The sequence below is a fragment of the Cervus elaphus genome, chromosome 28 (genome assembly GCF_910594005.1).
Source record: "Cervus elaphus chromosome 28, mCerEla1.1, whole genome shotgun sequence".
NCBI lineage: Eukaryota > Metazoa > Chordata > Mammalia > Artiodactyla > Cervidae > Cervus > Cervus elaphus.
In genome coordinates, this window is record NC_057842.1 from 52,044,368 (window position 1) to 52,059,274 (window position 14,907).

Sequence of the window (14,907 nt, forward strand, 5' to 3'; positions counted from 1 at the left end):
TAAGATCCTTTTGGATTTACAGCACTATTTTAGTGGTTTGCCATATATTTTAAATAATTTTAATTTTAAAAGTTCAAGGACTTAGTATTTCTTGAAGGATAGTTATAATTTTGTACAAAATGGGGTTTTTTGGGTTGTACGTCTTCCATTGCCTTATAATATCAGTTTTGCTTCCCATATAGCATAAAATTGTATACATTTTCAATATTCAGGTTTCTTAAAAGTACATTAGATAGGTTATTTAGAGGTTCACATTTGCAGTGAATTTTTTGTTTGTTTCATTCTGGGAAATTACATTGGGTAAAAAGCCTGTTTGTTACCTTATCCATGCATGTTTCTACTTATTTAAATTATTTTATTTAACCAAGCCATTCATTTTTTTTAGAACATCCTTCAAAGAGTTCATGCGTCTTACTGAGGACACCTGACCTTTTGAAGCTTCATAATTCACACCTAGATGTCACCGGTCTTTCCCATGTTAACAGTTCTGACTATGTTTTATTATATGTGCCTTCGGCGCCGAGCCAGGACGGCTACCAGAGGAGAAATAATGAACAGCCATAGAACTGTAGAATCAAACAGCCGGACCTCGCCTCTGAATGCAGAGGTGGTCCAGTATGCCAAAGAGGTAGTCGATTTCAGCTCCCATTACGGGAGTGAGAACAGCATGTCTTACACCATGTGGAACTTAGCAGGTGTCCCAAATGTGTTTCCGAGCTCCGGCGACTTTACGCAGACAGCTGTGTTTCGAACTTACGGAACGTGGTGGGATCAGTGTCCTAGCGCACCTGTGCCTTTCGAGAGGACGCCAGCAGATTTCCAGAGCCAAGACTATGTGGAACTTGCTTTTGAACAACAGGTATATCCAACAGCTGTCCACGTTCTGGAAACCTATCATCCTGGAGCAGTCATTAGAATTCTAGCTTGTTCTGCAAATCCCTATTCCCCAGGTCCACTGGCTGAAGTCAGGTAAGACTCATTTTTTTTAATGACCACATTTTACTGCTGAAAGATGGTGGTGGTTTCAGTACTGGAGGTCTTTTTTCATTGAAAGTGTTCTCTTAGGTCATTTAAACAAATTCAAGTTTTTAAATTTTCCTTTACTTTTCTGATAGGGGAAGAAGGATCAGATAAATTTAACGCATTCTTTATACCTATAACACCTCACCCCATAATAGTCATGGATTGTGAGATTTGTGTGTGAGTTTGCTGTAAATGAAAAGCATGATTTGAACTAACTGGAACATGAGCCAATCTGAGAAGTTGGAAGTATGAATTCTAACATATTTTCAAACAGGCATCATGTTATTGATTTTAAACACTTTGGTTAACTCAAAGTCAGCCTACAGAGTAATACTTTAGAGGAGGTCCTTAGGGGATTAGCTTTCATGTTAAATGGATGTTTTTGTAACAAGTATATTCATTTAAAAATAAATGCTGCCTTAAGTGTTCATGCAGTCTCCCTAAAAACCTATTTATTTACATCATTGATTTGCATCATGGCGCCTCTCTCTTCCTCTCTTGTTTCTGTAGTTCAGCCTCCTGATTTTTTAGAATCTAATTATTTGACTAGGTAATTATATTCAGTAATCTAAAAAGTACATAATACATTCTTATACCGTGTTCTCCATGTGCCTAGGATCCACCCTGCACTCAAAGAAACCACTGTTATCCACTTCCTTTGCATTGTTCCAGAGTTTTGTTATGCAGATATAAAAAAATACAAATATATTCATTTTACTTTCCTTATACACAAAAATAAGCACACCGTTTACATTGTTCTATACCTTATTTGTTTCACTTAGGGTGTATATTGGATCTTTTCATATAAATGCAAAGAGAGCTTCCTTATTCTTGTCTACAGTTGCAAGTAATGTACAGTATATGTATATACCAACTTATTAACCACTCCCCTATTGATGGCTTCTTAGTTGTTCCCATACTTCACTATTATTAGTGTTAACGCAATGAATAACCTTGCCATTGAGTCACTTTGCATGTGTACAAGCATGCATGTGGGTAACTTGTGAGAAATTTTGCTGGGCCAAGGGTCTGTGTATTTGTAGTGTTAACACGTGCCAGATTTCCCTTCAAGGAAGCTCTACCTATTTATATTCCCACCAGCAGTGTATGTGCATGTGTGTTTTACTAAAGCCTCACCTGTAGTGTCTTAAGAAATTTTAGCATTTTTGTTAATTTGGTAGGTGAAAAATGTTATCTCATGTTAACTTTAAGTTAAAATTCTTTCATCATCTCTGAGGTTGAATGTTTTCTTGTGTTTAAGAGCCATTTATATTTCCTTCTCCTTGAACTGTCTATCATGTTATTAATATTTGTCCATTTTCTATTACTTGTTGAGCTTACCAGTTTTAAATCTCTATGTTGCTTCATTTATTCATTCATTAAATATTTGAGTATCTACCATGTACTAAGCATTGTTCTCTGTGTTGAGGTATGTTAATGAACAATGAACAAAACAGACAAAAATCTCTGCCCTTATGAGCTTATTGTAGTCTCAGAGCAGTTTGTGGGTACCTGTTAAACTGTAGGAGCTCATCTGCCCATGGAGGAGGAGGAGGGGCACAGATCTGGTGTGGCCTAACACACTCCTCCCTTTGAGTTGAGAAGAGGTCCTTGTCTCCTCAGCTCCAAGGAACACCTCCCAGGCTACCAGGAAGCAAATGCAGAATAGAGCTCAGCTCAAGCTGGGCACTGCTGGTGTAATCTTTATTCATTCTTATAAGAATAAGTTTGATAATTCACACTGTCAACAATATTATTAATGAATCAGTTTTTTAAACACAGAAAACCAGTATCCTTTATTATACAGACTTTTTTTTTTTCCCTGAAAGGGGATGCTTTAAATTTCTTTGAATAGGATGCTTGCTTATGTGAAAACTGTTTTGTTGAACTCTTGTCATTCTCTGCCTCTTTCCTACAAAGCTATCTACTTTTCCCTAACAAGATGAATCAGTATCTGGATAAGATATAAAACCTAATTTCTCCATAACTGATTGTGACTGTAAATCATGCTCTTGGGTTCCTAGCTGAGAGTTGTAGCGTGTGATTGTGATGAAGATGACAACTTTGTATTTACAGATGTAAGTCTACTTTGCTTAATTGCGTTTTAGCCTTATTCCACAGAAAACACCATTAGCTTTTGAGGAAAAGAATATAACTAATAACTAATATCTATTACTGCAGGATAAAAAAGGGCCTAAAATTTTTACTGATTATGAAATCAGTTTCATTGTTTAAAAAACTTGTTAGAAAATACCCCACAATTTGTATAAAAAACCCCACAATTCTTCTGCCCAGATTTAGTAAGTGTTAGCATTTTGGTGAATCTTTAGACAGTCAGAAACATTGATTGAACACCTTCTCTGCCCACTCACTGCTGGGAATAAAACAGAGGGCTGGACCGATGTGGATCTTGTTCTTTGAGATTTACAGGCCAGCCTGGAAAAGGGCTGGGGAATTGCCGGGTGCATGTGCTGACAGAGGGAAGCCTGTGGGGCTCAGAGAAGTCCCCCCAGAGAAAGTGACTTACTTGGGACTGAGGGTTGAGTAAGGCTTTAATTTGGGTAGGAAAGGTGAAGTGAGAACAGCACGTACAAAAGTGGAATCATGAGGTGAAATCCTGGTGTTCCAAGAAGTGAGACAAGTCCCAGAGTGGAGAGAACAAGCTGTCAAGGGGCCACAAGCTCTGGGAATTCGTAGCGCTCTTGGATCCAGTTTCCCATAAGCAGCCCTGAGAAGACTGTTCCCCCGCCAAGGATTTTTTAGGAAAGTGCTCCTGGAGAAACCGGTGAGGGAGCAGGGAAAGTGGTGTAAGGAAGGGAAGAAGGCAAGGCTGCAGTGTCCTATGAAGTCCCAGGCAGCCTGGAGGCTGACTTGCCAGGGAGCTTGACTGGACACCCCTGCTGGTCTGTCTTGGGCTGTGAGCTAGGGGAGTGGGAGGTGGGTGGAAGTCTTCCAGAGACCTGCCACTCTCTGATGAAGAGGCTCTGGGAGCCCATGTAGTTCTCTGTAGAAGGCTGCAATTGGAAGCCCTAAGGAGCAAGGCTGCAGATCTGGGGTATGAGCATGGACCTACCAGGAGATAAGCTGAGCATGGGTAGAGAAAGTCAGCTCTAATACACTGGTAGACATAATGTATTGATAGTAAAAGAGAACCGGCACAGAGGTGGCAGATTATTTACTTTGCTACCAATGTCATTTTCATCACTGTCATTTCATAAAAGAAGCCCCAGTTTATACTGAGAAATTAGCACGCTCAGAATCGCAAATAAAGAGCAGTTGGCAACTTTACATGTGTATGTGTGCGTGTGTGTGTCTGCTCAGCCTCTCAGTCCTGGCTGACTCTGACTCTTTGTGACCCCGTGGACTGTAGCCCACTAGGCTCCTCTGTCCATGGATTTTCCTGGCAGGATTACTGGAGCAGGTTGCCATTTCCTTCTCCAGGGGATCTTCGTGACCCAGGGATCAAACCTGAGTCTCCTGCATTGCAGGCAGGTTCTTTACCCTTGAGCCACCTGGGAAGCCCTTATTTCCACCTTAGGGCTGAGCAAGTGAGAGAGTGTGTTGGAGTAGTTCAAGAATTTGTTAATGGGAAGTGAATGCGTCCCAGAAAATGGAAAAGCAATCTTTCCCCATTTTGTCTGATTGCATTTCTTATGTTTGGTGAGTGAAGTGGGAAAGTTACAAGTAGTCCTGTAAGATCTCAGAGTCTTCTGACTTCATGCCTAGTGTTATACTAAGAGAACAGAAAATCGTATAGCGTGTCCTGGTCCTGAGGATAAGATCTTAATAGATGCTTCTGTAAGAGTCAGAAAAAAGGCAAGTGCAGGGTTACACGCTGGAAGAGAGAGAGACAGGGAAAAGAGAAGAGACATTGAGGTCATATTAAATAAACTGATTGGAATAAAGCTATTTGGGGTTAAAATTTAGTGGTACTCTTGAGTATTGAAAGCATTTTCACTGTATAATATAGACGTTAAGAAAGCAGGGAGAAAGAAAATGGCTGTCACAGGATTTGCTGCCAAAGGAAGTTGCTTAAGCAGTGATTTCACGAATTGGTCATGATCTGGTCCCCTTGACTTTGTGAGGCATGATTTTGTCATTTAAGTCAGAAATAATCAGACCCTTTACTGGTTCTTTTTAAAGCAGATGCCAGTTTGTTAGTGCCTATTAGTGGCGGGCTGAGAAACACAGAGTGAGTTCAGTATACCTCTTAGAATACTTTAATTTTATTCTTGTTTTCCGATTCTCTCCCTTCACTTTCAGCTGGTGAAATGGAACCATGTTGGCAAGAGATCTTTCTTTGTGCTGGCTACTAGATATGCTTAGTAACCAGGAAAAATTTTGGTTACAGGGAAGTAATTTGCATCCCTGTGCCTGGCTTGCAACCTGAATATGTTAGGAAACTTGCTTTCTCCAGTTTCTGTTGATAAACATCTCGCTTCCTCTCTTGTCCACCTGCTGCTTCCTGGGAGCCCTGGAGCGACTTTCTCAGTGGTGACAGCAGGTCAGCAGTTACAGGGACAGAGTGTCTGGTGTCCAAGCCCTGGACACATAGTCAGAGAGAGAAGGAGAGAGGAGGAGAAAGAAGTGGACTGGTGAAGAGAGTGCTGATACCACCCCGGGATTAAGTGCTTCAAGTGCAGAAAAAGCACAGTCTGATGCGGATTCCACACTAAGTTCTGTACATGCAACTGTAGATTTAAAATAATCGTTTGTCAGATTTGTCCAGTAGAGAAATACACTGTATGCACAGATAAAGTTAGCATATAAATGTGCAGACTACAGTAGCCATGACTTAGGGCAGTTTAATCTCATCGGCGCAGCTCTGGGTCTAGAGGATTAAGAGAGTCAGGGCTGTCTCATGGAAAATTATGTGTAAGTGCGTATGTTTGTGTGTATTATGTGTACACAGGCATGCACATGTGCCTTTATTTGTATTTGCTTGCTTGCTTTCACTCACTAGTTTTTAAAGGTCAGGCTTTAGTTTTCTAAACAGAAAGATTTTGACATAGGAAATACAACCAATATTTTAGAATAGTCAATATTTTGTAATATAGTAACATTTTATAACCTATGAAAATATTGAATCATTGTGTTGTATACCTGAAACTAATGTTATAAATCAACTGCATGATAATTTAAAAAAGATATTGATATATTCTCTTGTTGGGTAGATATCTAACTTTAAAATAATATAGTTCTGTTAGAATTTTAAACAAAAATTCACTTTAGTGCAGATACCCCTAAATCAATTGTATTGGTCTCATAGTTAATTTAAATGGCCACAGACCTATAAAATAATTTTTTCATCTTTTTAGCACTTTTCTTAGTTACTTTTTAGGTTATCAAGAAAAATCAAAATAAAATATAAATAATGATACCTGAATTTTTTTATGTTTAGACATTTAAAAATATTTCTAAAAACTGATGATATTATTCTACATTAAGAATGCTATCATATTTAAACTTATGATTTATGTGTAACTATATTTATGCTATCCAAAGTCAGAAGCAAAAGTGATACTAAAATAGCATTAACTCTTATATTTAAACATGGTAGAAATGTTAAGGAAGTCGTTTTAAAGCATCATCTTAACCTTGTCCATTTTGCAAAGTAGAGAGAGAGGGGGAGACTTTAGTAGATTAATACATTATTTCAATAGAATATTTCTGCTCTAATCAATGCTTATTTTCAAGCTTATATTTGTAATTTTATAATGTAATTTGCATTATAATACAGGTCCAGCTCTGCATAAAGAACATGTTTTGTCTGTGTCTTTATTTATTGCGAAGGACCTGGCAGAGGTGATTTTTGTGTTACATTTTCAGTGTCTCTGTTAAGCTTCATAAAAACTTCTCATTGAAGCTAAACAATAAAACAGGCTGGTTTTGTCCACATGTGCTGTGAACCAGCACGGGCAGTTATTTCACAGGGCCTTGAGTGGTCCTTGCTTCTTGGACACGAGAAAAACCTCCAACATCACTTTATGTCATTTTCCAGCAGCAACAAAAAGAAGAGCAAAACCAAAGTCTGAGTTTTCTCATACCTTCTGCCATGTACCCCAGGATTCTTGGAAACAATCTGTCCAAAGTTAGGAATGCATTCCCCTACGAACATGGTTTTAAATGTTTCATACTTCTGTTCCTGTGTGGCTAGCTCTGTTGAACTGCCTGGATCTTCAGTAGAGTGTTCAGATCAATACCATTGTTAGAAACCCTCAAGATTTTTGCATTTAGACTTTAGGAACACTTCTTAGTCTGGGCTGGCATTTCAAATTTGCTCTTCTGCCTTGTCACAGAAAGTGAGACTGCTCATCCTGCTTTCATTTCCTCCTTGAATCTGCCACAACCTGCTGTGTTCCTTGAACTCTTCCCCTGCCTCCCAAGGCTGATCATACAGCGGGGCCAGTCTCTATTCCTGCTTTCAGGTTGTCTAAATGCAAATACTCAGAGTCTCTTTATATGTTTGATGGGTTTTATTCCTAGTGTTCAGGAGAGAAGTAGCAAATCTCACAAATATGGGGTGATTATAAGGGTTCTGTTAACTGTAAAATTTCCTACTGTTATTGTCAGTGGTATGTTTACTGGAATCCCCATTGAGTTTCTGCCTTATGCTTTTATTCCTAAAGGTAGAAATTACCAAAATTCCCTTCTCCTGAAATTGGTGCTCTATGCCTATCTTGCTCCCATCTTGGCCTAAAGACCATTATGGTACTTGTATGTCAATGACTTCTGTAGTCTTGGCTCTGAGTTTCACACTCTTTTGTATATTTCAGCTTCCTAAATGCTTTGCTGTAGTCAATTTTTACATAGGTATCAATAAGTCACTGGGGCAAGGAAATGAACTGACGATATACTGGGAGGAAGAGAATTTGATATGATTAATAAGCATATGAAAACATTTTAAGTGTTATTAATAGTGAATTGTAAATTATGTCACAGAGATATGGGTCACTATGAATTTAGAGATTTTTTTTTTTTAAACAGAGAATACTGGGAACTCCCTGGTGGTCGTGGTTAAGACTCCAGGCTCCCAAGGAAGGGCGCCTGGGTTCAATCCCTGGTCAGGGAATTAGATCCCACATACCACAACCAAAGATCCTGAGTGCTGTAACTGAGATCTGGCACAGCCAAATAAACAAATATATACATAAAAATAGAGGATGCTTGCAGTGGTTACTCTTATATACTGTTGGCTTGAGTGTCTTTGAAATAGTTTGCAGTATTTATTGGGAGACTTAAAAGTGTACTTAGACTTTGACATAAAATCTTTATTTAAAAATTCTGCCAGCTAAAGTAAATCTAAACAGCAAAAGAAAAAAAAAAAAACAGCAAAAGAAGTATTTCTTGAAGTATTTTTGTCCTTGTTTTTAATTTTCTCTGATGTATTAGAAAAATGGTTATTTATGCCATATATATGAGAGTGTATATATTTAATGATGTTATGAAGAATCTTTAAATAATTTTGGAAAATAATTTTATAAGAATATCTATGTAAAGACATGGAATATGAGTTAGTCCTTGAAGAAAAGATGGGCTGATGATTGTAATTTAGGCATTTCATTGAGTGGAGAGGCAACATGAGCAAATACCTTTCTGTGAAAATAAATTTATTATCTGGAAAAGTAACGATTAACCCAGCTGAATAGTGGAAGTTCATTTTGAAGAAATAGGAGAAAATGTTACTTACCTGTTAACATGTTAGCTAGTTGCTAGGTAGGGAGGATATAAGGATGACTCAAAGATGACAATAATGGAAATTTAGGAGAAGGGCATATATGAGACAGTTTCATGAAAACTTTGATAAAACTTAACGACTGGGTAAAAGAAAATCAAGGATAATGAAAAATTTGAATTTGTACGATGCCAGTAACAGAAATGGGAAAGGAGACCTTTATGAGGCAAGGTGGTCAGTTTAGTTCCCACAGTTGGTTTCGGGCACACACACAGGAGTGCTTGCTTTCTTTTTTTAAAAGTTAGTTAATTTATTTATGGACGCAGTGGGTCTTCATGCTCCACAGGCTGTCTCTAGTTGTGGTAGGTGGGGGCTTCTCTTGGTTGCAGTGCTCGGGTTTCTCACGGCGCTGCCTTCTCTTGCTGCGGTCACAGGCTCTAGGCGTGTGGGCCGGGTAGTTGCAGCACATAGACTTAGTTGATTCATGGCATGTGGGATCTTCCCAGACCAGGGACTGAACCCGTGTCCCCTGCATTGGCAGGCAGAATGTTATCCACTGCACTATCAGGGGAGTCCAGGAGTGCTTGCTTTCATGTGCCTTCATACTTGAAATTTACTTTTTCTATAAAACTGAATGTTGTTTATGTACCTCTGACTAGTGATTCCAGTTTTTAACTAACTGTGAAATCTGCCTAAAATGACTTTCTAAGGAGTTGTAAAAATAATTTAAGTAGTAAAAATGTTTTCAGAAATAAGGTCTATGGCATTTAGATTTAAAATTTTTTCATGTCCTGGAAATAATTATTGGTTCGATTGTATCTATCTGCTTTGTTTAATGGTTTTGCTTCACACTGGAACATACTGGCCGTGGGCCCCTAACTTTACAGTACCAGAAAATGTCATTCTAAACTGTATTATAGAGAAATTTCTTTTTTTGGCAGATGGGAGACTCTTTGGTCAGAGAAACCTACGAAGGTGAATGCTTCCCAAGCTCGCCAGTTTAAACCTTGTATTAAGCAGATAAATTTTCCTACAAATCTTATACGCCTGGAAATAAATAGTTCTCTTCTGGATTACTACACTGAATTAGATGCAGTTGTACTACATGGTACGAAGGACAAGCCCATGCTTTCTCTCAAGACTTCACTTATTGACATGAACGATCTGGAAGAAGATGACTATGAGGAGAAGGATGAATGTGAAATGGACAATCTGAGTAAAACGTTTAGCAGTACTGCTCTCAGGGAAGGGCCAAGTAATGGGTATTTTGATAAACTACCCTATGAGGTAAGCCAAAGATGTTCAGTAGCAATGTTGGAGATGCAGTCATTTAAAAATATTTAGATATAAATGCTTATTTTGCTGAATGTCAGAGAAATCAGAGCATTAGCGAAGTATACATAATCTGATGTGTGTTTTGACTTTGGAAAAGCTAGACAAATTGTGTTCAGTAACTTCACCATTTCTGTTTTGGATTGACTTTAGTGATTCTGGACCAATTCTTCAGTTCAGTTGCTCAGTCGTGTCCGACTCTTTGCGACCCCATGAATTGCAGCACACCAGGCCTCCCTGTCCATCACCAACTCCCAGAGTTTTACTCAAACTCAGGTCCATCGAGTCAGTGATGCCATCCAGCCATCTCATCCTCTGTCGTCCCCTTCTCCTCCTGCCAAATTCTTAGATATATGTTATTTTATCACTGATTAATAGTAACCAAAATACATAAAGCAGTAATAAATTACACCCCACTTTAATTCACAGTTACACAGCGTAAGCGTGGACAATATGTGTTTAACGTGATACCAGTTATTTTAAAGATGATTTGTTGTGAAAATAGTGTTAATACGGTTGTGAGAGGAATCCTTATTCTGGTTAATATTGCACAGTTTCTCCAAGTGTGACTTACTCTTCTCTACTAATTCTATTCTGTATTCTTCTAACTAGCTATAATTTTGGGGCTAGGCAGGTACAGGGAGGCTTTCTCTAAAGTCTTGTTTTCCGTGTGTCTCCACAGGATTGTTTCTAGGGTATATTTAGCACTCCTGGCTCCCAGGCATTCAATGCCATTAGCACATCTCCTGGAATGGGGGTGGGGCCAAGCATTTCTATCCCCTGCTGAGAATAGCTGTGTGTGGTTTAAAATATTAATAATAGAATCAGATCTTTTAAAGAAAATTTTCTAATCTCAAACTACCATGGAGAGGGCTATCATGTGGATGAAATCCCTGAGGATGTTCATACTCTGAGGGTATGAATAAAGGGTCAAGAACAGAATTCTAGAATTAGTAACATCTAAGAGTCAAATACAGGCAGACAAGTCAGAAAAGGCACTTGGGACAAAGATGAGAGTGTCTTAAAAGCAGCGATAGGAAGCTAAAGAGGTGTAGGGAACATGAAATGGGTGTGGTCAGCCACACTACTGCAGAGAGCTCAGTGACAGTGGCCCCTGCTTTTGCTCATTGGGAGAGCTTTGCTAATCCTTTACCATTATCAGTTCAATGGAGCTATGACCACAGGTGAGAGATGGGGAAAACTTTACCATATCCAGTTAAGGCATCAAGGAGCGGGGAAGAAGCAGAGACAAAAAGTATTTGCTGTCTGAGCAGAAGCAGAAAAAAACCTTCTGTTAATAAACTCTTAATTATGGGCTATAACATGGGTAAGACTGCTCACCAATAATGAATAACACTTGGCATCCTGACTAACACTCCAGTCCTTCCTGTCACATTCAGAGAAGGGCATATCAAAATGAAGGAGAGTATGACATTTTTATAGATATTATTTGCTCTAATTTATCATTTAAAAGGAGAAAAGATGGGTGGCAGAAGATGCAACAGAGTAGGAAGGTTGCTGTTTGTAACAGGTTGGGAGAGATTTCAGCAGGTTTTTATGCTGTAGGGAAGGAGACTGTAGAGAGTTAAAGCTTCTAGTACATGCAGGGGGTTTAGTCAATACAACAAAGTCACGTGGAAGAGCTGGGAGATAGAATCAGTAGTCTTGAAGGACATTAAATAGCCGTGATGAAAGCAGTGCAATGTATAGAGAGTTAATGCTCCAAAACACCAAGTGATTTCACAGTGAGTAAAAGGAGAAACTTTTTTAAAGTTACCCAAATTATAGGTACTTCAAGTTACTTTAAGGGGAAAAAAAAACCCCACATTTAAATAAATATGCCAAGTGATATCATCTTTCCATAGTTGAAAATAATTGTATTACGAATAGAATGAATTTTGAGGGCAGATCATTTTGAGAGTCCTTTCCTGCATTGCATGGTGTCAAATGGTACTTTAGGCTAGGATGTTTTTGTTATTTAGTCGCTAAGTCGTGTCTGACTTTTGTGACCCCGTGGACTATAGCCTGCCAGGCTTCTCTGTCCATGCGATTCCTAGGCAAGAATACTGGAGTGGGTTTCCATTTCCTTCTCCAGGAGATCCTCCTGACCCAAGGATTGAACCCATGTCTCCTGCATTGGCAGATGGATTCTTTACCACTGAGTCACCTGGAAAGTCTCTTAGGCTAGGATACCCCCATATAAAAACATGTTTGACAGACACTAGCTACTAGATGAGTAGTGATTAACAGGTATTGTGGGCCTAAAGCTTGTTATTTTTCACTGAATCAGAATCCAAAGTGCTTTTTCACTTGCCACTGTCATGGTCTCAATAATTTTATTATTCTTTTCTATTTTGATATTTGCTTAAAATATAACATTAGGGGGCTTCCCTGGTGTCTCAGATGGTAAAGAATTTACCTGCAATGTGGGAGTCCCAGGTTTAATCCCTGGGTTAGTAAGATCCCTTAGAGAAGGCAGTGGCTACTCACTCCAGTATTGTTGCCTGGAGAATATTAGGGATCAGGAAATGTTTTCACACAATACACATCTTTTAATATTGGTGACTTTTGTTTGGAATGATGCCAGCAATTGCTGGGAGTTATTTAAATTACAAATCATCTGGAAAAAATAAATTATTTATCCTCTGGTACAGGGATATATTTAACTTTTAATGCTTCTTTGTACTAACTACTTTAAAATTTTATTGAAATAGCTTTTAATATTATAGTTAAAACAACAAATATTTAAGGTCCTACTGTTGCCAAGCCTGGATGGATCATAGGTTCCTTCAGACATTTAAGAAGTGATCACATTCTGTGTTATTTAAACTCTGTCATAGAATAAAGAAAAAGGAAAGTTTTTAACTTCTTAATGAAGCTGATATAACACTATAGCACATAAAAATAAACTTACAGACTAATTTTCCTTCTGCATCAAAATGTAGTGAATAGAATTACTTAAGAATAAAAAAATCATTTAGGATGTATTTCTGGAATTAAGGGTATTTAAGTATTAGGTATGGCAGAAAGTGAAGATGAACTAAAAAGCCTCTTAATGAAAGTGAAAGAGGAGAGTGAAAAAGTTGGCTTAAAGTTCAACATTCAGAAAACTAAGATCATGGCATCTGGTCCCATCACGTCATGGGAAATAAATGGGGAGACAGTGGAAACAGTGTCAGACTTTATTTTTGGGGGGCTCCAAAATCACTGCAGATGGTAACTGCAGCCATGAAATTAAAAGACGCTTACACCTTGGAAGGAAAGTTATGACCAACCTAGATAGCATATTAAAAAGCAGAGACATTACTTTGCCAACAAAGGTCCATGTGGTCAAGGCTGTGGTTTTTCCAGTGGTCATGTATGGATGTGAGAGTTGGACTGTGAAGAAAGCTGAGCACAGAAAAATTGATGCTTTTGAATTGTGGTGTTGGAGAAGACTCTTGAGAGTCCCTTGGACTGCAAGGGATCCACCCAGTCCATCCTAAAGATCAGTCCTGGGTGTTCATTGGAAGGACTGATGCTGAAGCTAAACTCCAGTACTTTGGCCACCTCATGCGAAGAGTTGACTCATTGGAAAAGACCCTGATGCTGGGAGGGATTGGGGCCAGGAGGAGAAGGGGATGACAGAGGATGAGATGGTTGGATGGCATCACCAACTCGATGGACATAGGTTTTGGGTGGACTCCGGGAGTTGGTGATGGACAGGGAGGCCTGGCGTGCTGTGATTCATGGGGTCGCAAAGAGTCAGACATGACTGAGCGACTGAACTGAACTGAAGTGTTAGATAATATATATGATTACACACAGTACTATAAAATGATAACATAGTCAAAGGAGAAAAATTCTATGGTCATCTTAGTAGATGTGCAAAATCAGTTGACAAATGACAACTGGATAGAAATCCAAATTTTTATCAATGTCAGTTTAAAAGTAAATATCTTATTAAGCTAGCCATGAATTGTCTTAGTAACAAGTAAAAAGTGTTAGTAACCAAGAGCTAGCATCATATTTAATTATCAAACACTAGAAATGTTCAGTATGGTAGTCACTAGCCACATGTGCTATTGAGTACTTTATGTCTAATCTGAAGTGAGATAAGCTGAAAATATACACATAGTATTTCAAAGACTTAATATGACAAAAAAAAGATCTAGTTTCTCAGTAATAATTTTTATGTTGAGCACATGTTGAGATGATCATTTTAATATCGCTTATCAAATAAAATACATTAAAATTAATATCACCTATTTTTGAATTTATTTTTTAATTTCTTTGAGGAATAATCGACAAATATAATTATTTGTATTTAAAGTGTACAACATGACTTGATATACATTGTATAGTGATTACCAAGATCAAGATAACTGACACATACATCACCTCCCATTTTTAACTCTTTTGTGTGAGTGTTTGTGGTGAGAATTCTTAAGATCTACTCTAAGCAACTTTCAAGTATACAGTACTATATTATTAACTAGAGTCTTTTGACTTCTAACAACTTGTAGTTGCTAAAAAAATTTTAAATTGCATATGTACCTCACATTTTTGGCTCACATACAAATTAGAGTCAGGAACAAGACAACAATTTTACTTAACATTGTTCAGGATATACTATGCAGTGCTGGAAGATGGGAGAAAGAAATGAGGTGTGATTTTTGAAAAGAAAACTGTAAAATTATTATCATTTGCAGACAATATGATTATGTATTAGAACACTCAGGAGAATAGACCAAAAACTATTCAAAACAATAAGTAAGTTGGCAGGTTACAAAATTAATAGATAAAAAATCAATAGATTTAAGAACTCTAGGATCAAAAAAGATAGTTAAATGATAAATTATGCCATGCTCTTGAGTAGAAAGACACAACAAAGAGGT

General features: G+C 38.0%; 1 protein-coding gene across 2 annotated transcripts in view; it reads left to right on the forward strand.

Annotated features, from left to right (window-relative positions):
• The window catches only part of FBXL4 (F-box and leucine rich repeat protein 4), a 73,785-nt gene that overhangs the window by 19,960 nt on the left and 38,918 nt on the right, over nucleotides 1–14,907 (forward strand). For both annotated transcript variants that reach the window (XM_043890192.1, XM_043890193.1), the window contains exons 3-4: nucleotides 386–969; nucleotides 9,640–9,985. In XM_043890192.1, the coding sequence (XP_043746127.1) occupies nucleotides 458–969; nucleotides 9,640–9,985 (858 nt within the window). In that variant the 5' untranslated portion in view covers nucleotides 386–457. The remainder of the gene's footprint in view (nucleotides 1–385; nucleotides 970–9,639; nucleotides 9,986–14,907) is intronic.